The sequence below is a fragment of the Diprion similis genome, chromosome 8 (assembly GCF_021155765.1).
Source record: "Diprion similis isolate iyDipSimi1 chromosome 8, iyDipSimi1.1, whole genome shotgun sequence".
NCBI lineage: Eukaryota > Metazoa > Arthropoda > Insecta > Hymenoptera > Diprionidae > Diprion > Diprion similis.
The window spans coordinates 18,564,876-18,589,199 of NC_060112.1; the positions used below are offsets into that span (position 1 = coordinate 18,564,876).

The 24,324-nt window shown below is 42.3% G+C and overlaps 1 protein-coding gene across 1 annotated transcript in view; it reads left to right on the forward strand.

Annotated features, from left to right (window-relative positions):
* The window catches only part of LOC124409112 (synapsin), a 96,691-nt gene that overhangs the window by 70,122 nt on the left and 2,245 nt on the right, over nt 1-24,324 (forward strand). Inside the window, exons 8-11 of the mRNA XM_046886533.1 lie at nt 10,779-10,984; nt 12,959-13,223; nt 13,734-13,980; nt 16,272-16,451. Of these exons, the coding sequence (XP_046742489.1) occupies nt 10,779-10,984; nt 12,959-13,223; nt 13,734-13,980; nt 16,272-16,450 (897 nt within the window). The 3' untranslated portion in view covers nt 16,451. The remainder of the gene's footprint in view (nt 1-10,778; nt 10,985-12,958; nt 13,224-13,733; nt 13,981-16,271; nt 16,452-24,324) is intronic.

The window sequence follows — 24,324 nt, forward strand, 5'->3', positions numbered from 1 at the left end:
AAGGCAGATGAGAGAATTACTGCCAGAACAATGGATCGCACCGTCGGCGGTTGGAAGTAGGAAGATGAACCGAACCCTCGACCAAAGACGGATGCTGGATTGGATAAATAAGTGACTTGAAGCGTGTTAACGGTTGAAGATCTTGCTCAACACCATCAATTTTCACGCTCTCCACTTTGCTACGGGGTTTTATTATTCGCCATCGGTAATACCATACACTAAAGTATATCTCGGTTGATGGAAATTTCTTCGGCGTGGTCTTCGACGAGGTGTGGCTCGTGCAACAACGACTTTGGTCTGTAAGGTTTTTTTTCACCTTGTCAAACCACGAACCGGACCCTTGCAGGACCAGCCTCGACAGAGACTCGTTTGCAAAGCTGAGGATTCCTCTTTTCATGGTTATAAAACTAAGACTGATCGCGCCGAACGGCCAACGACGCGATCCGGCGAAGCGTAAATCAAAGCGCACACTTTTTTTCATCTCTTATATCATACAATTAACTGGTGAAATAAGGTCCTCGATCTTCTTTGAATCCGTGTTCACTGTGTGCACAATTTTGGCAATAATTATTATAGATTACTTGGTTAACGTCAACGAGAAATTATCTATCCAATGATGGACCTGACGCATTTGTAAGAACACAAAGTTTAGACCATGCGATGAGTATCGACGGTTCATTTGATGCACACTTCCTTGCGAAATCGTGAAATAAATTGAAATAATGACATACTCACAAATGAGTGAGAATAATTAAATACTTGAGATTTCTTATTTTGCAGTAAATACAGTGCTTGGTTGTCCATTCTCATTATTATCTATCATTTCTGACATGATCCGAGGATTGGAAATAGCGAAAAATCTGGAGGGAAAGAGACAGATAAATAATCATGGGACTCAGGTGTCAGTTGAGTTGTCTGAACAAATATTCTTGAAGAAATTGTGTCTCGAGCGAAGTATAATTTTCATCGTAAGAAGTTGAGTAGTGGTTGACGTTGTTAAAAATAATACAATAATAATTATGTTAAGCAGGAAGGATTGTAAGTCGCTTAGCGCAATTACGCCGGTTGTGAACGATAAGAGGTAAAGTTATGAGGTTGGCGCCAACGAACAAGGATAGTTGAGATGAAGCAGGCAGGTACTCGAAGGTGCTTCATGCTTGAGCTGAGTGCACGTAACGATTGATTATCCGGCAACCAGTTGAACCCGAGACGTTTTGCGAGCTGTTTAAACGAGAGAGTGGCGAGCTTGCAAAGCGATGCACGTTATACGTGCACCTCGGTAATACGATGTATGTGCAAAGCCTGGCTCAAGTTGGCGTCGACCTAGATTCGTTACGGCACCGAGATAATTCCTTCTGCCATTAGCGAGCAGCGCACAGGAGATCCCGTCACTCCGACGTGACGCAGAAAACGGTTCACGTATTATTTTCTTGGATAACCTTCAGAGCGAGTATATCACCGTGCGTAATTGCACTCTATATTCTATTCTATTAATTCACGGAGATACCGTTTCCTTTGAAGTTGCCGACGGTTCGGCTCGCATTTTTCGGAGGCAAAGAAATCATTTGTCGCGGCTATCGCCGATCACTCGATTATTGTCAACTGCTCTGCTGATAAACGCTATATTTTCTCAAAATGAGAGGACCTGAAGTTTTTTTTGTTTTTTTTTGCGATAAATTTCGGGTGAATGAAATTGACACAGAATTGCAAACAGAATTCGACTATAACTGTTGCTGTACCAGTAGAATTGTAGATCCATCCGGTTCTGCACATGGATGGATAGAAAGTAGGTTTTTTTTGGTGTCGGGCTGTTTTTCTAAAAGTATTCGGAAGTCAGATTTCGATTGGGAACTTGCCTGTTAATCAGCCCTTGACTTTTGCTGTAATACAAAACATCTTTCGTTTCGATCTCAGAAGGATTCAACCTTAAAAGGAGTGTAAAGAGTCGCGTGGAGGCGGCAAAAGAATTGGTATAAAAAGAGAGGAATACAAAAGAGGGAAAAGTTTCTCAACGCTTCACAACTTTCACACTGTATTAATTACACGCTTTTCTCGTTAACGCCACGTGGAGGAACAGAGGCCGCCTTTCAGAGGTCTCGACTGTGGTATGCAAGTCATCGTATCGAGCTCTGTTAACTAGACTGTGTACACAGGTATGTACCTACGTAAGCACCATGTGCAGTGTGTACGCCGTTTCGTTGTGGGATTGCGGTTACAAAACGGCCAGCATATGCAAAAAGGTTTAGCGCCTTCGTGGCCGGTGCGGGTCACGAGTACCTCTTAAATAGATTGACAACTCCACTGTCCTTCTGCAAATACCATGATGTGCCATGGACGTTGAACAACGTCGATGCAGGACTCGGATCGAAGAACCTGCTCTCGTATTATCTAGTCTCGGAATAAACTGCCGTGTAAGGTACTCGTAAGGTAGCATTGTATTCATGGTGCTATGTTTGTCAAGGTGAGAAATCCGTACTACCAAAAAGCATCCGGCTCGTAAAAGAGCACTGCCCTACGTGCTTGAAACGGAGCGTATCTTTAACGTCGGCGAATTTTTTTCTGTCGTTTTTCTTCCCGGTTCCTTTTTATCGTTCTGCCCTCGACAACGTCTGACCCTCGGTATCTATCTCTTCCGTAATTCCGGCGAAGCTCTTGCATACTTGCATACCGGCGCAATGTTGAAATTACCTGCGCTTTGCATGGTATAGAATTCACCGGGATGGCAGCTTAGCACGCGGTGCATTTTTGAACGTCCTCAGCGATACGAATCTTATTCTGGTCCTGGATCTTGGGGACGAGGAGGAAAATGGCCAATAAAAACCGGCGAAGCGCCGGTGCTCCGCTTTCATCTTCCGCGCGAACAACCCTTTCCTACGTCAGTTACCACCGACGGAGTCTCGACTCCAACTTCAGCGTCAAGGCAGCACATGCATTATATACCACGATGCACCGTAGACACGAGATGTGACTTTCGTTGTATTTTTGGCAGGCTATTCATTTGTTCGCTGGTGCACATGCCGCCTCGTGCGTGTAAAGGTATGCGAGATTTTTGAACGCAGTAGTTGCATGTCGAAAATAAACCGCCATTATGTCATCGCGGAGTATAGAAATAGCCCAACCTTGCCTGGAGCCACGGATCGTGCAGATCCATAAATAAACGTTACTCTCCTGTGAATCCCGTGCTGCTCGTGCACTGGAGGCATTCGCGCGAGTTTACGTCACGCTGCTGCATGCCGTGCTTCTTACTGTCCAGCAAAACATCTTCAATGAGTATACCGCGCAAGTTAATCACTTGGGGCAAAAAATATCACTCGTCTTAATATTGATCACATCTGCAATTTTCCTCGCGAAAGATCCACCAGTGCAATTGTAGTGCTCGAGGCTTGAGGAATGCGAAGTTACCGTTGGGACAAGAGACAGAAATTTTTCTTCTATTTCTTTCACCCACAGATCAATAGTCCTCGATTTCAGATTTGCTTGTCGTGACAAAGCTACTTTTCCTGATCCCGAAATGATCTCTAAGCTGTTTAGCCATTTGTGTACTCAAATCGATGACATAAAATATTTTTCATGTACATTTAAATTATATGAGATCTCAACACGTATTATTGTAACTGTGAATATACACGGTGATGTGTAAGTTCCTTATCCTGTACCTTCGCTGATAATGAGCACAAAAGTCTTTCATCTATCCAATTAAACTTGCGACCTGAGTTCTAAGTGGTACAAGTTTTGACATTCCGGACGGGTCATGTGGTGAAACCTTTGGACATGATGAAACATCACGGAAGTTACAAAAGAATTCTGTGACACTGTAGTAATATTGCGAACGAAAGAAGATATTTTTTAGGTTACCGGAAAAGTAGCCATGTGTTGGGATATTTATGAACTATTCAGGATGTAAACCGTTGGGGGAGAGCTTTCTGACAACTTCCGTTGTACGGTGGTTGAAACGTAATGTACATATCCTATGCGAACATTTAAAAGGATCTCGTAAATCCAAATATTTATACGAATCGGAAATGCGGACCATACGGACGTGGTAATAAATTTTCCATGGGTCGAACTAGATTCAACGAAGAAACGATTTGTTCTCGTGATACTGCAGCTGGTGGTTCGATTAAGGGTGCATAAATATTCCGAGGCCCAGATCAGGGCGTGGATAACGTCGGCCTGTAGGAACCGCCTGGATTAAGGTCAAAATTTTACGCAGCATACCTTGTGAGGTCTACCGACGCACATCGCGATGCGGTCCTGCACTCAAACATTGGCCTCCACTAATTAACACGTTTAGAATAACCGATGGCCACACCCGTCTCTGACCCGTGTAAGCCTGGCACTCTTATCTCGCCTGAATCTTAAGCCAGGTGGAAGACCACGCAAGGTGACGAGATTGTTCGAGATGAATCTCTCGGTGTCCACACAATCCCTTTCAGGGTCTATAATTCGTTCTCATCTGCCTCTTGTCTCTCTTTGCAGCTGCGAAGTAATCGGTAAAAACACCGCTTTCTTCTTCAACGCATAACAAGAGTGCTCATAGTAAAGCTGCGTTCACACATACTTAACTTCAGTCAAAACAGCATTTTTTTTTAAAGGCACGTTTTATTGTGATCCTACGTCAGATCGATGACAATATACGAGTCAAGTTTTCGAATTGATTCTAATTCCCTGCAACTCGTCATTACAATTGTAGGATACAAGCGTGACCTGAAAAATCTTGTATTCGGCAGTTTAGCGGAATTGAAATTCACTAGGATTCACCCTGCTTGAAGAAAAAACAGCTTACCTCCTGTCTACGTGCGTGGACGGGATCGCAAATCAGGCAACTGACAGCCAATGCTTGTAGAATATAATCTCGGCAAACGGACATCCTGTATGTCGGGAATATATATCTATACAAGCGAATAACACAGTGCGGAGAGGAAGGTCAGATTTTATTGCCAATACCGTACCAATTTATAACCATATCCGGTGCTGGTTCAGCAAATATAACGCGCATTGCTCGCTAATATTTACGACGCCTAGCTTAATATATCACGTACAAAACTAAAATATCTGTATAAAGGGCACTCTATTTGATTATTCGACTCGTGGTGTCCGCACTGATGCTGGAATTGCGCTGATTTCTCTCAGGTCGCGGAACTGTTGGAGAGAAGATGTCCTGTTGGTACCTTGCCAAAAAAGAGGATAACTGATTTGAGTTCTCAAAGAATTCAGCACAGCTACTGGTTTCGCAGAGCGACAAACGGATCGCGCGAATTACTATCGGCAAAAATAAGTAACCGATAGCTGCATCTGGCATACAATTTGCAATCGGTCCTAGAACAATGAGCTACGCATGTCGATCTAAAAGCCAATAACTCGTTCAGAGCCTGGAGCAGGATAACGATGATTCCAGTTGCAGTTTCGCAACAAATATCTACTACATTGTCTGTTTGCAACCGAAAGTCTATTGCAGTGTTCGCAATGCAGAGGCGGTGATGATTCAAAACAAGTCGGCTTGTTTTATCGAATTCATTGTGCCCAAGGCACACAAATATGCAGTGTGGCCGGTGACCCAGACCCGGTATCTCGACGAGCGTGGTTCATCAACGTTCAACGCGGCTGACGACGAGACTCCTAACGATCGGGGTCACGTGAGCCGTGATTTCGTTAAATCCGCCAATTTTCCTGATCAGTGGATCGCGTGTGATTAACGGAAGACGGGGAGCCGGAGATCGCGTGACCCCGTATGAGCTTCGCAAAACCCCATCGCTCTGCAGCTGTTAATCATTTTCTCTCGCCCCCCACGCCGTTACCGCGACGTAAGCGGGGATGTGAATTGAAAATAAAGGGAGATACGAATTCCGCGACTGTTACAAACCTCGCGGTGTTGGTTTACACCGTGAAATTTTCACCCACGTAACGGGGCGTTGTCAGCAACTATTCAAAGTGACTTCTGGTGTCCAAGTGCAGGCGGAAGGGGGAAACCCGGCGTCTCGACGACGGTTGGCGGGACAAGCGTGGCGGAATCGAAGCCACTGTCCTGTCCAAGGAGCTGCCGACGATTTCACCGGCTACCAGGGGGAGGGGGGGGGGGGGGGATGCTAATAAACAACATCGGCAAGCATGAGACAAGGCGAACGAAACGCTAAGGCTTTGCCTGCTCTCTTAGCCGCCTGCACCAAGAAGCGGATATTTATGACTTTTGGCCTTACTCGCTTCTAGTAGAAGAAGAAGCCGAAGAAGAAGAAGAGAAAAAGGAAATTTACTTATGGAGAGAATGCAGAACCGTAGCCGCAACTTTGACCTGGATTTACCCTCCGGGTTGTGAATCCCGTGAAAGAAAGAAAAAACTAAAAATCTAGAGAAACTCAATTCTCACCTAGCATCGGCCTCCGACTGCAACGATCGATAAGAACTCATGCCATGGGTAGAAGACCGCCGCGTCGTCGTCTCGGAGCGTTGAACACGGCACTAACCGTACGTCATACAGAAGCCTTTAAACCTCCCGGCTCTATGTAACAACGATCAATTTTTATCACAAGGAGAAATTTCCTCGGTACAATGCCACTTCCTGTTGTACCACGGTTTTACTATTCAGGTCGCAGCGCCAGTATGTATCCGTACGTGTACCACGTGGTTCTCTACAAGCAAGATCTTCAAAATTTTACAGCTTTGGCTTGCTAGCCGAATCCCATCGCCTCGACTTCGTCTCGAGTGAAATAGAGTTTATTGTGTGACAAGGGACGAAAGTTGGCGATTGCAACGAGTGTCAAGTTTGCGCTTGAAGTTCACAACGCGATTTGTGATGCCAACTTTTGGCCCGAGTCACACACGATAGTTTTTACAACAAGCGAATGAAAAGTGGTCGAGCTTTGCGTGCAAGTAGTTTTTCAAAACGCAAGTGGTCAATTTATTCTCCTCGGGACGAAAGTGAAGCAATTGTGGACTGCGCTTGCGTAAATCTATCTTTACAACACTGAGATGAAATTGGCTACTCTCGACCTGCTAAACTGCTACGCAAGGCCCCACTTTTCATGTACGTGTGTTGAAAAATTTATTACCGGTTCCGTAGCTATAAGCTTGCTATTTGTATTTCAATTTCAGTGCTTCGTCCACGCTTGATGAGAAAATGTGCACAGTTTTAGCTCTGCTGACGATTCAGGGCTTCTTTTGTCCAAGACTCCGGCGAGTTGGCGAACCGGAAACACGGAACTGTGCAACGACGCGTAGAAACACGGGTGCCGTGTGTCGTTGCGGGTCAAGCTGGTCCCCAGGAAGCTGTCGGCTTCCAGATCTAGGCATAGTGGGCAGTCGATACGGTTTCGTTTTTAAAAGCTGGCTGCAGTCGTGCAAGCGGTCTGTGTAGGCGCTGTCTAGCATCGGTTGACCATAACTCTTCGCCTGATGGGTGGCGGGATAAGGTGAGCGAGGTGTGGATGCAGGAATACGTGTGTACTTATCCACCATCACGAGTGCAGCTTGCACATCGATATTAGTGGGAATAAGGAGTACTGAGACGAATGTAACCGAGTCGTCGCGACGAGATGTTACCATCGGAAAAGTGGCGAGATAAGAGAAGATGGTGTCTGCAAGGCGAGCCGTTGGAGCCCCTATTTAACCGTGACTTTAGTCAGACTCATGAGAACTGAAGCATCCGCTGGAGGAATATGAAAATCGTATTTTCCGATCACATCAGACGTAGTCACTGGTTGAGTATCATTCTCGTCCTACCATCGGTGCGACATCGTATTGTAAAACGGTCCTCCTCCTCATCCCAGAAGGCCTCGCCCCGTTCTCGAGGAATTCCTTCAACCCATGATCACACGCGTGTCAACTGAGAAATACCTTTTCTGGCGATGTGGTTCACCGGGTCCCACGGGTGCGCCACAATATCCTCCGCAGCTCTTGCGACACCTGAGCTATCCTTTTGTACCCAACTGGAAGGGTAGATAGGCGGTGAGAAACTATTCCCATCTCGGTGCGAGCACAATGGAGTGCTTCTTGTTACATCCAGACCCTCCTGTACCCGAAGTTCCCTTAGAACGATGAAATAATGCGCTGCGCTAATGCTGTGCTCCTTACGTTGCGCTGCTCTCATCGGAGCTCGTCGACTGAGACCTTAACTGACAATGAGTAGTAGACGTGTAGCTTCACCTGATTCCGTAAAAAGTTAACGTAGAACGCGGAACTTGTAGGCATCGCAGCAATGCTATGTACGCTATTCAGGAAAAGCTTTCAAGAACCTATTTTATCAACATGATAACGGAGAGAGGATTTCGTCTGGGTCACACTCGAAAATGGAGAGTCTGCTTCCTAGGTAAAGAGACGAACGAGAAGCATGATGGAAATCAATTATTCTATGACCTATGGAAATTGTACGTTTCTTGCCTACATGTTCGAAAAAATTCTTCTCATTCCGAAATAGAAATGGTTTTTAAGGCGGCAAATTCATAACAACAATTTGAAAAGAAAGTTTAAATATGTTTACCGATCGTTTACGAGGTTCGTAGTAGAGATAAAGTAAGGATTAATCTTGAAGGATGGGTAAGTCTATAAACTAGTACACCATTTTACAAAATAATTGAGAAGCCCACACACCTCAATCCAAGTCAGCCTTATGTGCTTGACTTGATTTCGCTAAAAAGTGCATTCGTGTCAAAAAGCATCATGCGCTATTGACCGTTAGATACCTTTTTTCAGGAACACATGTTCCCCTAATTTACCTCCATCGCTTGTACCCCGATTGACTGAAGTTTAACATCGGATTTTGAAAGTGCTTAACGTATTCGCGTTGTCGAAAGCGGATTAGAAATTTATGCTGAGGAGAAAGGTTGTACCTGGGATAGGTGGTTGGAAAACTTGTAAGTGCCCTAAGACACTTTCGGTTAGAAACCCGCGCCTTAATGTACAATATTCTGTGTGAATTCCCGCCCGACAGAAAGTCGTGAGGATGAGGTCGAGTGTAAACAAGAGTTTCAGGCGAAGAAGTTGCGTCACATAGAAACTTTTCAAAGGGCTAGGTGCCACCCAAGAGACTTGCGAAGATTCCAAATTCCCCCTTGTACTTTTGCACCCTGTTTAATTATTCAGAAGGTTCAAGAGGATGCTCGTTAGAACGCGACACCAAAGGGCTTGACGAATGCCATGAGTAGCTTGCCGCGAGCTGAATCGCGAACCTCGTTCCAATTCCGTCGAAGGAAACAAGCCCTGATTGAAAGGTGGCAAGGACAGGACATCAGCCAACCAACCTACCGGCTGCCGTGACTATCTTATCCTGATTGCAAATTAGCCGGAGGCAAAAATCACCCCGCAACCTGACTACGTCTCAGGTGCCGAGAGCCATAAACAGAGTAACCTTGTCGATCCCTTCATTTGCACGGAACTAGGAGTATATTCAAACTGACTAATTTCTCTCGTCTGTGCAACGACCTGCGGATATAAGTGCCGCCGTTGACGATCGTTCTCCAATCACCACCCGTGCATCGAGTCACCGGTCAACTTATTGCACCCCGATTGGTACCTAATCACCAGGGTGATTGCAGACACGACCGAGCAGAGCAGAAGACGCAGGGCTGGCTCCAATTACTTCCACGTCATTTGAAGCGTCATCGTGGCGAAGCCCGCCAACGAATTGGCTCCGGATCGAAGTCGGCTCGAGATTAGCGATGCTATTTAACTGTTAGAGTTGAGCCATTCGCTCGTTAGTCATTAGCGCAGCTCTGAGCACCGTTCACCCACACCGACATCTGTTTCTGAAACGTATGGTTGAGATCGCATATCAGGCAGGCTGTGGTAGGAACTGAAAAGCTCTCCGTAGGAGTTGGATATTAACTTCCGCTTACGTCTGTTTCGCCGTGAGTCTTGTCTTTGAGCGGCGCTAGTTTAACGAGGATACGAATAGTCTCGCCTAAGTTATATTAATGCTAATATACATATGAACTCCGAAATCAGATATCTTCATCAATGTGAAATATTGTGGATTCACATGGGACGACAGCTAACCCACTTCTCCTTAGTTGGATTCCTACTTTCCATTTCTTTCATGGTGCGTAGATATAAGTGTCTAAAGGCATTCGTGCCGGAAATGAGATAAGATTAATTGTCAATAATTTACCGCTGCGACGGCTTTCAGAAATTATTGGAAAGAAGCTGAAGATTCTTCTTGGATATAGGCGGCAGTGGGTGTTTATGGTGTATTTTAACTTGTATCAAAACTATTCGAATAGCTTAGAAAATCAAAGAAAATGAAAATTTTCTTCCATGGTATTTATTTATTTACTTCCGAGGGCTTTTGTCCGTTCACATATCCATTTAATATCCCGACGTACGCGCTTACTCTGATGTGATTAAGTTGTCGATAATTTGACGTTCGACGACCGCGAGGTTAAAGCGAGCATTTTTTTTCCTCCTACTAACGTTAATACAAATTGGATAATCGTTAGGCTATGACATCGCGGTTGTCAGCTAGTATACCATGAATTGCAAATTGGATGGTACGAGCTTGTCAAGAGATAATGGCAACTGAGCGTTGCGATATAAATTGCAGTTTAACTACATCTTGATAAGTATACGCGTCTATTATAACAGGTTGAAAAGTAATTGAGATAACAATTTGCAGCTTCCGATTAACCATCGAGGGCGTTTATCATATCGCGATTTTGGTCAGATCAATTTCCTGCAACCACTCAATTATATCATTATGAACGAACCGTAGGAATCATTCTTGATTTAGTGCATTGAATATTTTCATGCCAAGTATAATCGTGAATAAAATTCTTTCGCCTCTCTTTCAGGTGACTGCATCGAAATACCCAGTCGTGGTGAAGCTCGGACACGCGCACGGGGGAGTCGGAAAAGCTCGTGCAGAGACCAGCCAGGAATTCGCAGATCTTGCATCACTCGCAGCCTTGTCAAACGCGTACGCAACAGCTGAGCCGTACATCGACACGAAGTACGACGTCCACCTGCAGAAGATCGGGAACAACTACAAGGCCTTTATGTGAGTGTTCATTCGGTTGGAAGAGAATCGCATCGATCAATCCGATCGCCGCACAAATACAAGCTCTGCATTTGGCACGCAACGGCGTCAGCGCGGAAATTTTTCAGGATCAATGCGGAACGACAATGCGGAGGAATTGACGCGAAGTATCTCGCGAGTGTGAAAAATGAGTCAAATAAAAAAATATGAGGACCTATAGAGAAGTGCGCGGGACCTGCAGGTCCCATTCAGCCACGTTCGATCGGGCTGAAAAATTCTTTGGCATTCAATAAGCGGAGGTGTCAAGGGGCTTCGTCGCGTCATTTCTTATAGCAGGCATTCGCTCCACACCACAAACCCCTGTCAACTTTGTCACGGGACGCGGATCGATCAATCACAGTCAAAATTTTACTGGCTTAAGTGCGTTCTGTCATACGTAGACTCGATCAGGTGTGGAAATATTTCAATCGCTGTTTAATGTATACGTGAAAGCTTCGGTGCCATCGAGACGCCGCTGATGTATGTTTACTGCACACGCTTGTATGTTGATGTACGTATCCTCTGAAAAATTCTGACGACACTCCTTTGTGTGCTTGGACAGTCGGGAGATTTCTTCGCCACTCGGTGAATTCATTTCTGCCTGGTGTGCGTCAAGAGCGGGTTACCCATCATTACTTCACACTTTCAGGATCGTTGAGATTATTTTTCACACTGACGGTTGAAATATCGGGGAACGAAAGGCCCTAGAAATTCAAAAAAAATTTCAACTCGTCAAATATTATTGAAAACACCTACCAGACTTTAAAGGGCTCACAAAATCCATCAGATTTGGCCACAAACTACCTGAACACTAGTGCTTCTGGGACCTCCAAGAGACATGGTTCTATATCGTGGTACCAAATTGCAAGGCTTAAATCGCAATGGGGATCAGCATCTTTTGGCTCCAAATTAGATGTTTATGCGCGTACGTGTCCTCGATAGTGAATCCAGTGATTCGAATACCGTAACGCAGTTAACGATAAAAAAAAAGAAAAAAAAAAAAAACGTGCAAGGTAAGCAGGACGCCGCGTGACTCAATGGTCCCTTAGTCGTATTAAAGGGGCTTTGAATCCCATAATGACGCGGCTAGCGGTGTGGCAGTTTCCTAGTCCTTTAAAGTACGGATCGAATCCGCTCGGGTCTTTGGTATCCCTTTCATCATCCACGCCTCTTCACAGTCGACTGTGCAAGTCCCTCCTCGATGACGGTTCATCGTCGTCCGATGTAGCAAATATACTTGTGGCGTTGTACGTTCGCTAGGAGAATAACAATTGTGACTGTAACGGATACCTCTAATGAAAAATTGAGGCACCGAAAATTTTGCAGGCAAATTGTTATTTGTTCTATAAACTCCGCCGGTTACTTGAGAAAATTAAATCATGCAGATGGATTTACGAAATTCATGTACAATTCCACCTCACTCTAATCGAGTACTCCGTGCTGTGTTTGATTGAGGTATTGAAATTCTAGTTGATTTGAATTCTCCGAATTTCAGTTTGCACTGAGTTTCAATTAATGGGAATAATTATATGTTAATCCAAGCTAGCCTGTAGCGATGTATACCATCAATTCAGTTCTCATTTTTAATTGCTAATCTTTTTCAGCGAAATGAATTTCCATTTTAATTAAATAAACCTTCGTATATTGGATAAAGTATTTCCGTTTGTTTGAACAACTGAATATTAAATCATACGGTAGTTAAAAGTGGTGTCTCCGTACTGCGTAAATCCGATGAATACAGTAAATTCATTTTTATGTTCGGTCGCACTATCAAAACTGAAACTGAAAATGGAATGGGAAGCCAGAAATACCCGGCAGTCAAATTCCTGGTATACATCGTATTTTATGTACATGAACTGAATAACAACAGGTGGAGCTTTCATCTGACCATCCGTGTCGTTTGTAAAATCGTATGTATTTCTTCGGGGGAAGTCTAATTAGAGATTCTGACTTCAGGCGCAAAAGCATCAGCGGTAATTGGAAGTCCAACACCGGATCAGCGATGCTGGAACAGCTGGCAGTCATCGATCGATATCGAGCGTGGGTGGATCAAGTTTCTCAGCTATTCGGAGGCTTGGATATTTGTGCTATCGAGCTGGTTGTTGGCAAGGACGGACGCGAGTTCATTATTGAGGTAAACGACAGCGCGTTGTCTCTGATGGGCGACTCTCAGGAGGAAGACCGACGCCATATCGCCGACCTCGTCACTTCGAAGATGCAGGTAAATGTTTCATCGATTGCTGATCGATTCTGCGGCGTAAAAAGAAGGCGTAACTGTTCCCCGACCCTCTAATAGCCTTTGCCGCGGCTACGTCATCCACGTTATTTCCTAACCACGAGCTTTTGAGAACGATTTAATGCCACCTAGCAGGGTCTGGTGCTCACGATTTTCGTGGTTCACACTCCACTTCACATCACTTGAGGCATCAAGTGCAGCTGGCTATCAGTCTGTCACTCGAGAATATTTATTCACACCGAGAGGTGAAGAAAATAAATAACAATCAAAATAAATGAAAATAACGACAAAAAATCCCTGATTCTACATAATGCAGGTGCGCAGTCGATGAAGTATACGTGAAGATCTCGACGTAAGAATTGTTGAAAATCAACGTACCAGCCGATAATCCTATGTGTACCAGCATGGGCAGGCCACGTTAATTACCCGCTCTCAAGAGACAAACCAAACCCTCAGGTATTCGGCCTAACTGTATAAACCCGTCTCTTTGCATAGGCTTGCTGTCGATTGCCGAGCGCACTCACCAAGACCACATCTCGGGGCTCCGTTTCCAGCTCGAGTCAAGCGACAAGTCCCGTTGACGAACGATCGACTCCGCTACCGCCTACCATGGCTTCGCATGGGAGTATGAGCTCCATGACGAGCATGGGCAGCGTCGGATCGATGGGTTCGACAACAGCCCTTGCCGGCGACGTCACAACTTCTGACAGCCATCATCAACTTCAGCGTCGTGATTCTCAAGGTATATGCATGGGTGACTTTAACCTCGAGTAGGCATGTTATGGGCATCATTATCGGTGCTGGAACATCGCCACGACGTGTTGTTATTCGATGAGCCCAGTGGACGGATTCTGTAGGCGATAAATCAGGCGCTATAGCTTACAGCTGTAAGTCCGATGTGAATAAATCGTGAATGGCAGTTTTTTTGTGTGATACGCGACATTGGGAATCGGAGATCGAAATATCAAAAATCTGAAAACGTGTCTTTTACTTGACGAGGAGTCCTTTCACGCTGATTGAATCTGTGCTGGTCAGGATATTCCAAATTCTAACGCTGACGCGGTTGTAGTTTCGAAGACTAATGACACAACTTCGGTGTATATGATTTTCTTGGAATGTCACAATTTGAACTTTGTGAAAATGTCTTCTTAAAATTTAAGCACTTCGGTAGAAAGAATAATACAATTATTTTTTTAGGCCTTGAGCGCATCTTGGCGTATTCATGAACCCAAGTACTTCGGTAACGTGTAAATATCGATGTCAATTTACCTACGAAAAGAGCTTAAAAACGAAGATATACCGCATTTACACCATAAGCAGCTCGAGTCTCCCACGGTAAACGTCTCGGTAGTCGTGAGAGAGATTCTCCGGAATTCACGCGTACGGTATCGAGACATTATTTCAAGTACCTATTTACGACAAAGATGCGATGATTTGATATTGTGCCTGAAACTTAATTGGTTCCGTAATTTACTGTGATTTAGGCCACCTCGATGCCCCGCGCATCCTTGTAGGTATATATACGTAGGTATACACCTACATACACGCATCCAGCCTACAGCAACATTAATAATTTCACCTTCCGCGTTATATTATTCATGCCATTGCGTACATACAGGTACATGGTATACAGCGTAGTCAGACCGTGGGATTTATCGTATAAATTGCCTTGCAATTACATACTTGGTCGTCTAGAGTTACGGTCCGTGATCATTACGCAGTGAGAACCGAACCGCCAATTTGTATTTAGGGAAATTTTAGTTCTATAAGTGCGCTCTACAGAACATCCAAATTTTTATTTCTCTATTATTTTTGCAGTTCAGCCGTTTTGCGAATTATCTTATGATTTTGGTATAATCGAGCGCATCGAGCGGAAAACTCTATCTAAAGAAGCGGCTCTATAGAAGTCTGGATATTCATGATACATACATACCAGTGTAAAATTGCATTCTAATTAATCTGGTGTACGGTCAACCGGTAGTTACGACGATAGGTAACTACATTCAAGGGATCAAATGGGCTCGTCGGTTTTATATAAACGGTGTAATTGCGGCGTGGCGTAGAAAGACACGTAGCGCCGCCGCAGCCGCAGCCGCTGCAGTATATAAGGTATAATGGACGACATGCGCCTCGGAACTATAAATTTTCCGATATATATCAGACTTATTAAATTATGCCGATCCGGTGATCCGTGTAAAGCGGGGAAACCCGTATCTTATAGCTCCGTGGTTATATTATATTGCCGAGCAAACAGTAAACCAGTTGCAGATACCTTATACTCCTACTTATCCTTATACATCGCACGCTATTTACCACCCAAGTGTAGCAGAATGTTAAGCAATTATCGTGCCTATCTCTATATTGTGCAAACGTACTTACTTAGAAGCCAAAGCTTTGGTTAGAGGGGAATTCGCCGAGGCTCTATAAGTGCGGCGAGCCAGTGGTCTATTGCTCTATCTAATTGTTCGAGCCAGGATGAAGGGCTAGAAAACTGCCCCCGCGGCGGCTTAAGAGCAGGCGTCTGTATAGTTATAATACGAAATGCCTACAAAACCTTACAACCCGTCATTATATTGCGTACTATATACATGACTCCCGCATGTCGGCGCAGATAAATTCGCGCAGATTGCGCAAATCTGTTACTCCGCGTGTACTATATAAACAATCTGATCGCTAACAAGGCATTACCCACGATTTGCCTATACCTACTCCTTCTCCGCTCTCGAGTCGGGTCTATCAATCTCTCCCTGACCGCACAAACGTGGCCACCGCTTATATACGAATTACTGAAATCAAGTTTGACCTGTTTTAACGATTCTGTTCGAGACAGAAGATAACCGTTAATCTCCCCGTTGCGCGTTGGCTTACAAGATAATTGAAATCTACGTAGAAGAAATAAAGATCCTAAAGCCCTTGTCGATCTCCAAGCTGAGTCTGTTTATAGCTGTGTGCAAGTCGTTTCGATTTTTCAACTCATCCCCCGTACCGACCGACTTGAGTGGCAATTACTAACGACGTTCTTTTATCTCGCAGCATCGCAGTCGAGCACCGTGAGTAGCGCTCCATCGGTTGGTCGTCGTCCGGAGGACCCACCACTATCTCGAGTACCGTTCCACCGTCAGGGTAGTCAAACACAAGTCCAGGGTGAGGACACCGAGGACACGATGAAAAATCTACGGAAAACTTTTGCCGGTATTTTCGGTGATATGTAAGGTAATGTTGTTGATATGCCACAACGACAGTGCACATTCGATCATGCATCATCAGCCGGTAATATTGTAAGAAGGAAAGGAGAAAAAATTGATGGGGTAAGGAGATGGAGGGGGGGGGGGGGGGGGGGGTAGCGATGCAGATGTACTCCTGGGTGTTACGCCGTTCCAATTATTATCAGGAAAACGATGTATGATGTGACGATGAGTGGTGAAGTTTTTTTTTTACTTCTTGATTTCATTTTAATTCACCGTGTAAATATTGCCGGAATTCAATAACCGCGAAGCAACTCTTACGGTGAATTATCTTGGTGTAATGCTTGAGGATATGAGGGATAAAAAAATAAGAAGTTGAAAAAAAACAATATTAATAATAATAATGACGGTAACAATAATATTGCTAATAATAATGATAACAATAATAGTAATGGTAATATCATAAATAAAAATAAAGTAAAGAATATCGAAGGCAAGGGAAGGTGTTGTGGTAAACGTGCTTTGGGAAATTGACGTAATTTTATCATCTTATGTTTTCGTTTTTCCGGCAAGAGAGAAAGTGAAAAAATTAAGAAAAAGAAAGAAAAATCAAAAAAATTGCCAAGGCATTTAGATCTGTCGCTATTGCGAGCTTGTTGTAATCGTTATAGGTATAGCTCCGTAGAAAATCATGGCCTACAAATATATACATACGCATATATTCCTGCCGGAAATTGTAAATTTGCAAACTATTCCGAAATGGATGGATATAAAATGAATGGGATGAATGGGATGAGTGGGACGGATCATAAAGCAGAACAAAAATGAGACAGAAGTTAAGAGTGTTGTGACTTCAGTATTTTTTTCGGGAAATTTTTTGGAATTCAGTAGATGTTTTGTTCTGTCTGACACTTAATTCTACTGAAAATGATTTGTTCAACGGCATCAAAGAAATGACTTGTTACTAAAAAAATATATATGTATACGTACATACATTATACATTTTATGACGTCGCTGAGTGATTAATCAACTGGTCAATTCTTGGTATTTTTCCTTGGTCCTGCTAATTTGCACATAATCGATTTCTCAAGTCCATTCGATGCAATTTGCTACGTAAATCTTTGTATTATTGCAACCTTTATTTTTTGGCAACGTCTCATGTCTGTATTTCCCCGTTCACCGTATTTAATATTCTGTTCGACTGCGTTGACCAGTTTTCGTTGAGGAAAAATACTTTTCGTAGCTATCTGCATTTGTATAAATGTGTTATTATATTGCAGTGTATTACATATCATTTCCTCGATCATTATGTAGACGTAAGGAGACTGCTTCTTCTTTCATACTCGTCATTCCGACGTGCAGAGTTTCCGGAAAGTTACGACGAACAAGAATGATATAGTCGAGAGATTGCAATGAAATATTGATATTGCGATGATATATTGGAGGGAGCGGGAAAGAAATGAGGACACAAAGGTATATATATATTATATATTATATATTTAAATGAGTAGGAAGGAATTTTGAATGATGTTGAAATTGATCGAAGTATTATTATTGAGGTATGCAACGCAGTGAAAGTTGCGGCTGTAGTGGGTAGTGTTATTGAAAAATAACATTTCGAAGCGAGTCAAACGGAATATTGATATTATTGATGAAAATAATATCGCTGGCTGCTCTAGAGATGGGAGCCCGTACTTTAAACGCACAAATAGTTTTAAGAATTACTACGGAGTGAGGAGAAAGTTTAAAAATCACTGTCAGCAAAGAATACCCAACGAGAGAGCTAATAAAAAAAAGGAGAAAAAAAACTTATTAAGTAAGGTCTGTTATTAATTACGTAGTAAGCTATAATAATTTAGGTACTAAGATCCAGTCATGATTTCAGCGGAAGTAACATCGATAAATTTTAATGAATGTAATAATAGAGAGGAAGAGTGAGAGAGGGAGAGAATGACGGGAGGGCGGAATTAAAATCGTAAAATGACATTAAATTTTCAACGCTAGTTTTTATGACGTGAAATTGTTTTCATTAGTACTAAAGTCAGAATAACACTTTTCCAAGACCTTTTTACGGGTCGTCAAAAATGCTGCACAGGACGACTCAATCGACTTTGATACTAACCGGAACATTCATGTCAAAAAAACTCTAAAGCTTAATTAAGAGTTTGTATAACTACGGTAATGGCATGTCGATACAAAGAGTGGACATCGATTGAGAATGGAAACAAGTCCTGAAACACAAAAAAATCGACTTCATTTCTAGTGGTAGTAGTTCTATATATCAGCTGCAATCTTGGCTATCGAGAACTTTAACATCTGACTCGGAAAACGGAGGTATGAATAGCGTGAAAGAGGAAGAGCCAAAGGATTGGCATTTGAGGAGAATTGTCGATTAGGCAAGATAAATAGAAGGAAAAGGAAACTCGGATGGTTTGCAAATTTACAAAAATCATTGCGTTCGTCAAATATCCATTTGGAGATATGTAATAAGCTAGTCTAAGGGTTCGAAGATCGGTAGTTGATGGATACAGATTGTGTAACGACAAGGTATCGATAAGCCGGCCTCTGATCTTGGCTCAAAGAAATCGATCGTGCCTCAAAATTCGAATGTCACGGTTAACACGCGTTGCCTCATTGAATTATTCATTACATCCATATTCAAGATGCAGTCATGTCAAGTCGAGTAACGAGCACAATCAGTAAAACCGTTCACGGGACGAAATTGCGATATTTTGACACGCCGTACATACGCGGGTACTCTCGTTGAAAATTTGTTCCTGATGTCAACCGGTTCTTCCGTATACCAAAAGGTGTTCATTCGCCAACCTTGACAACATGAGTATATACGACAAAGTCACTCTCGTCAATTCAATCACATAATACCGAATCAATTCTAACGAGTTGAGTCAGAGCTGAGAATAATTGTGCAATGAAAATGCCGGTCGCTCTTCAGCTTATTCCCTGCTCCTGCATGGGAGCGAAGAATATTGGATGTAGCTGAATATCCATTCGGCACACAGCTATAAAGCTCGGCGGCGAGACTTGAGTTGCACGATTTCCCCGCAACAATCCACTTTTCAACTTCATTTAATGAATTCGCGATTAAAATTGTATGATCGCGTTTTTCAACGAGGATTCGTGTTTGAAGCTATTATTTATCGCATACTTATTTCCCACCCTTGGCAGTGATCGGTGAGTCGACCGAACCTAGAAGTCAGTCCAGTAAGCAATCCGTTGATCAAAAGAAGTACAAAGTTCACGAGTTGCCTTCGAAGATCAGTTTATAGTCGCATCGAGCTCATACGAAGCTGTGTAACGCTCCGTATTTTTCGCCGGTATGATTTCTTTGGCCCAAGAAGCTTGAGGCACAAATCGACAAGCTGGAGGAGTATTGGCATCGAAAAACCTACAGGGATCGTCGCGATCGTTGAATGAGGAAAGCGCATGTCGGATGAAGTGATGAACGATCAAGCGTAGTACGATTATAATTGTTAAGGAATATCTCAGGGGGTGCCCCCGGGCACTAGGTGGTAAGATAGGAAATAGGAGAGACCGGTTTGTGCGAGTAATAGATGGTTTCATGGGCCAAATTGCTAATACTATAGTTAAAAGAATAAAAATACCATGTTAACACTCGTGCTATGATAATATTACCGACAGAATATTTCGGACTTTGGACTTGGACTTCAAGACTGACGTGGACGCGAATTTCAACGTCTGATTCAAGAGGCGATCGTGAACCGCAATCTAAGCGTGATATTTTGTCGCCGGATTTGATCCTTTACTGATCGATACGAGGCACCTTGATCCAACTTTGATCAGTGGCGACGTCAGGCGTGACGCCCTTCGACAGGCAAGAGTAATCGGCTTGATCATAGCGAAAGAAAATATATTTCACAAACTGAGAAAATTTTAGTCATGGCCGAGTGACGAGGCGGTGGCCTAAGATCGTTGACGAATTTAAATAACAGCATTGGTTCGATCCTGCTGCCTTTTTCCTCCCTCATGGACATGCTGATATCGCATGACGTACGACGTATTTCACTTGCGTGAAGGAAAACGGCTGACGTTGAGCCAGTATCGAGAGGTTTGGATCAGGCTCGGTACAAAATTGCCGCGATAAACGCAACGAATCGATATTAACGAGAACAAAATTGTGACACATCTGGTACATGTGACTTTTACGCTTGGTACAGACTTGTTGAGTACTTGTTATATCCAAGCTTTTTTAAGTTCACCTTTTCTCTATTCGATTTTTTTTTCGCGTGTCCGTGTGTCGGTGTGAACCACGATTATATTGTTGTTTGTTAGAGTTTCTTTTTTCAGTACTGAATAGTATGTCTAATCGTAATAACGTATATGCATAATATGTTCACCTCCAACTAATAATGTGGTGTAGCCCCCAGTGTAGCAATATCGATAGTTTCATTTCTATGCATATACTTATATATAAAGTGAAATACTCAGAATAAGCACTCGCCGTCTTAATACATTTTTTCGTGGCGTTGTTGTGCGATTACGAATTACTTTGATCATTTCGTAATCAGAATTATTCATTTTTCGAAATGGCGTCCCGGCAGCGTCAAGAGGAAAAACACATCCTTAATTGCATGTAAGACGTATTCATTTGTCAATAATATCGCGTCTTCAAAATAGCCGTCAACTCAATTTTCATCAAAAACCAATTGTCAGTATATAAGATAGTGCGGAAATTGTAAATAAAATCAAAAAAATTTACAATAGATCCAAACTAAAATAAATATACTGACAGGACCTCGGGAATATTTTATGCATGCTCCGTAGCTTATTGTCTCATACATACTTATACGACGTATCCATATCGTTGTCGTGGATTTTTGCAACATTATGATCTTTTCTCGTTATTTATGCGTTGACCGGATTTATCGGCTACTTTGTCTTCTCTTCGTGCTCACTGTAATCGCGATTCCCCTTCCCGATCGCAAAGTTAAAAATAATTCCTGGCGTAGAGCTGGCTTGAGAATGTTTGACAAAGAGGAAAAATATTAAAGAAAAAATACGAGAAGTTTTTTAATTTGGGGATGGGGATGGGCTTTGGCGTAGATTTTCACAGCGAGCGCAAGAGACTGATGCGAAATACATAAATCCGGGCAACACAGTCCCGTGTAATACTCTCTGTATGTGTCTCTTGTCTAACCAATAAATACTTTAAATAAAAATAATTCATGAATAAAGAATTGAAGAGAGAAAGAAAAAACTTGAAAAAATGTAAGAAAAAAATTATAATGTAATGAGAGCGAAAAAAAAATAGTAATCGTAGGCGCATAGGCGCGGATCGTGCCGAATACCGTACGTTCGTTCCTTGATTTCAACGCGTGCTAGCCACATATAATATCCACATACCAATAACTCATAAAAAATAAAAAATGGAAAACTACTAAAACAGTATGATACTATATGCTACACGTATTATATTATCAACGGTATGTATCAGTGTTATAATTATTACATCCCATATTCTGCATAACTGAAATCTTATATATTTAATGTTATAAGATATAGAAAATCGCCGCAGAGTAAAATAGCGCCGAAGAGATATTTGCAAAGACTCGAATGAATAGGAAAAAAATAAACGCAGTTTCGAAAGCGTATATGCGATTTAAATTCTAATATATCCGTTACATAACTACATAGATATAATTGTACATGATCTGTAGATCCAATGAAGAATATAGCTGATCGTACATTTTACCGAAGACAAGAAGTAACTCAACGAAAGAAAAGATCCAGAAAAAAATAATTAAATAAAAATAAGGACAAAATGCGAAGGTTTTAATCTTATAAGTTATCACAAATCGATTAATTCAATAATTATTATACGCTAAACGCTCTAGCTACTGTAATAACATACCTATAATACAGACTCCACAGTTCTTTTTGGGCGAATGTTGTAGCTAGTAAGTGTGCATTAAAACCTAAGTATCGCGTAAGCAGTTTAAAGTATATATCCAAAACTAAAAATACTATTACATAATTGTATAACACGTTTATTGTAAACTCCTAATTAACGATAATAATATGGTATAAATAGTCAGGGAAAAGTGAGGCAAGAAATGAGAATTACGGGAAAAAAAACAACGGGATGAGCATCTAAAATCGAACGAGGAATGCACGTTTGATTTCTTCGGGCATTTCCAGCGAGATCAAAGATCGGCCGACGCCGAGCGTCGCGGGGCGTCCCGGGATCGCGACACCAGCTCTCCCATCAAGGGACGCCCGAGAAGTTGAAGCGTATAAAAGTCGTCGTAATTTAGGTTTATGACAATATAGCGTGTTTATTAATGATCGAGTTAAGTCAGACGTTGTGACGCTATTCGGCTAACTAAGATAACACATAAAACGCAAATATATGAGCAAGATGTATGTGTACATGTATTATATATACGAGAAAAGAACACGGGCATGGTAATAATTCGATCTGACCGGATATAACGATCGTGGACGATTCTTGATGCGTAAAACATCCTGAACATCGTGCGTAACTCCAGCGTATCAAGGCTTCGTCCCACGATCGGAAAAACGGCCTATTATACGTGCGTGATCGGTGATGTAAAGGGTGACGACAAATCGTTGTGTAAGGCCCCAAACAGAGGCCCGATATCTGCACCCCCCCTTGAATTTCGCCGATCGCGGTCGTCTCTAGATGCCCAAAATGTTACCATTTCAGTATATATAATGATAAGCGTTGAGCCAACTATTCGGTAAGTGTCAGATAATTATGAACTAGGTGTTTGAAGTTAAAAATAAATATATACATATAGATGTATATATACATATATATATATATTTAATTTAAAGCTATCGGTAGGTATACATGTATAAGTTCCGCGTACGTAAATATTAAGGGTTAGGGGATTAGGCGTATATGAGATAGTTATATAGCGAGCTAAGGGAGAAATAAGGAGAATTAACGATTAGAAAATAATTAGCCGATGCGTAAATGAATGATGAAAAAGAAAAAAACTAAAATCAATGAATTATAATAATATGGATATAGTAATAATTAACTCATAGTAGCAATTGAGGTGACAACGAACCCACGACGCGGGTTCGAGAGGTAACCTGGAGCCCGGGTCGCGGTCGTGCTTAGGTTAGTCTGCACAAACAATGCGATTGTTTATCTCTATTATATAAAGAAATGAATAAATGAATATACGAATGAATGAATATATACATGTATATATATATATACATATATATATATATGTATATGTATATATGTATATATATATATAGGTATATATATGTATATATGCATACATTGATATAAACGTAAGTATAACCACACACGAAAACCAAGATAAGAAAAAAATTAAAAAATTTAAAAAAAAAAAAAACCAACCAACAGCAAAGAAAGATTAAATCATACATAAAATGCGAGTTCTATCTGTCATCGTTATTATTAAGGATTATCGGAGTTTGGAAAGACTCTAAAATTAGAACTGTAAGAGAAATACGTATAATACATATATATATATATATATATATATTATTATAACTATTATATACATATATATAATACAAACACACTAATTATAGCAGGAGCAGCGAAAACCGAACGAGGTCGATTTTATAATATCTAGATACAAAGCAGTTTAAAAGTGCATAACACCTGCTCCCAGATGGAATTTCTTCTCGGGTGCGCGGTTTCGCGGCAACAACGTAAATCCGTCTCATTTCCGCAGTTCGATCGGAGCTTCCGAACGGCGATCTCAACGGGATTCCCACTGGCCCGGGAACAGGGACGTCTGCATCCCCTGTTCCGGAAACGTTCCGGCAGCCGCCGACGAGCGTTTGGCCAACTTAGAGCGCTCAGAACCCTCGCGAGATCGTCCCGATCGCTGCGGGGATGAATCTTCGT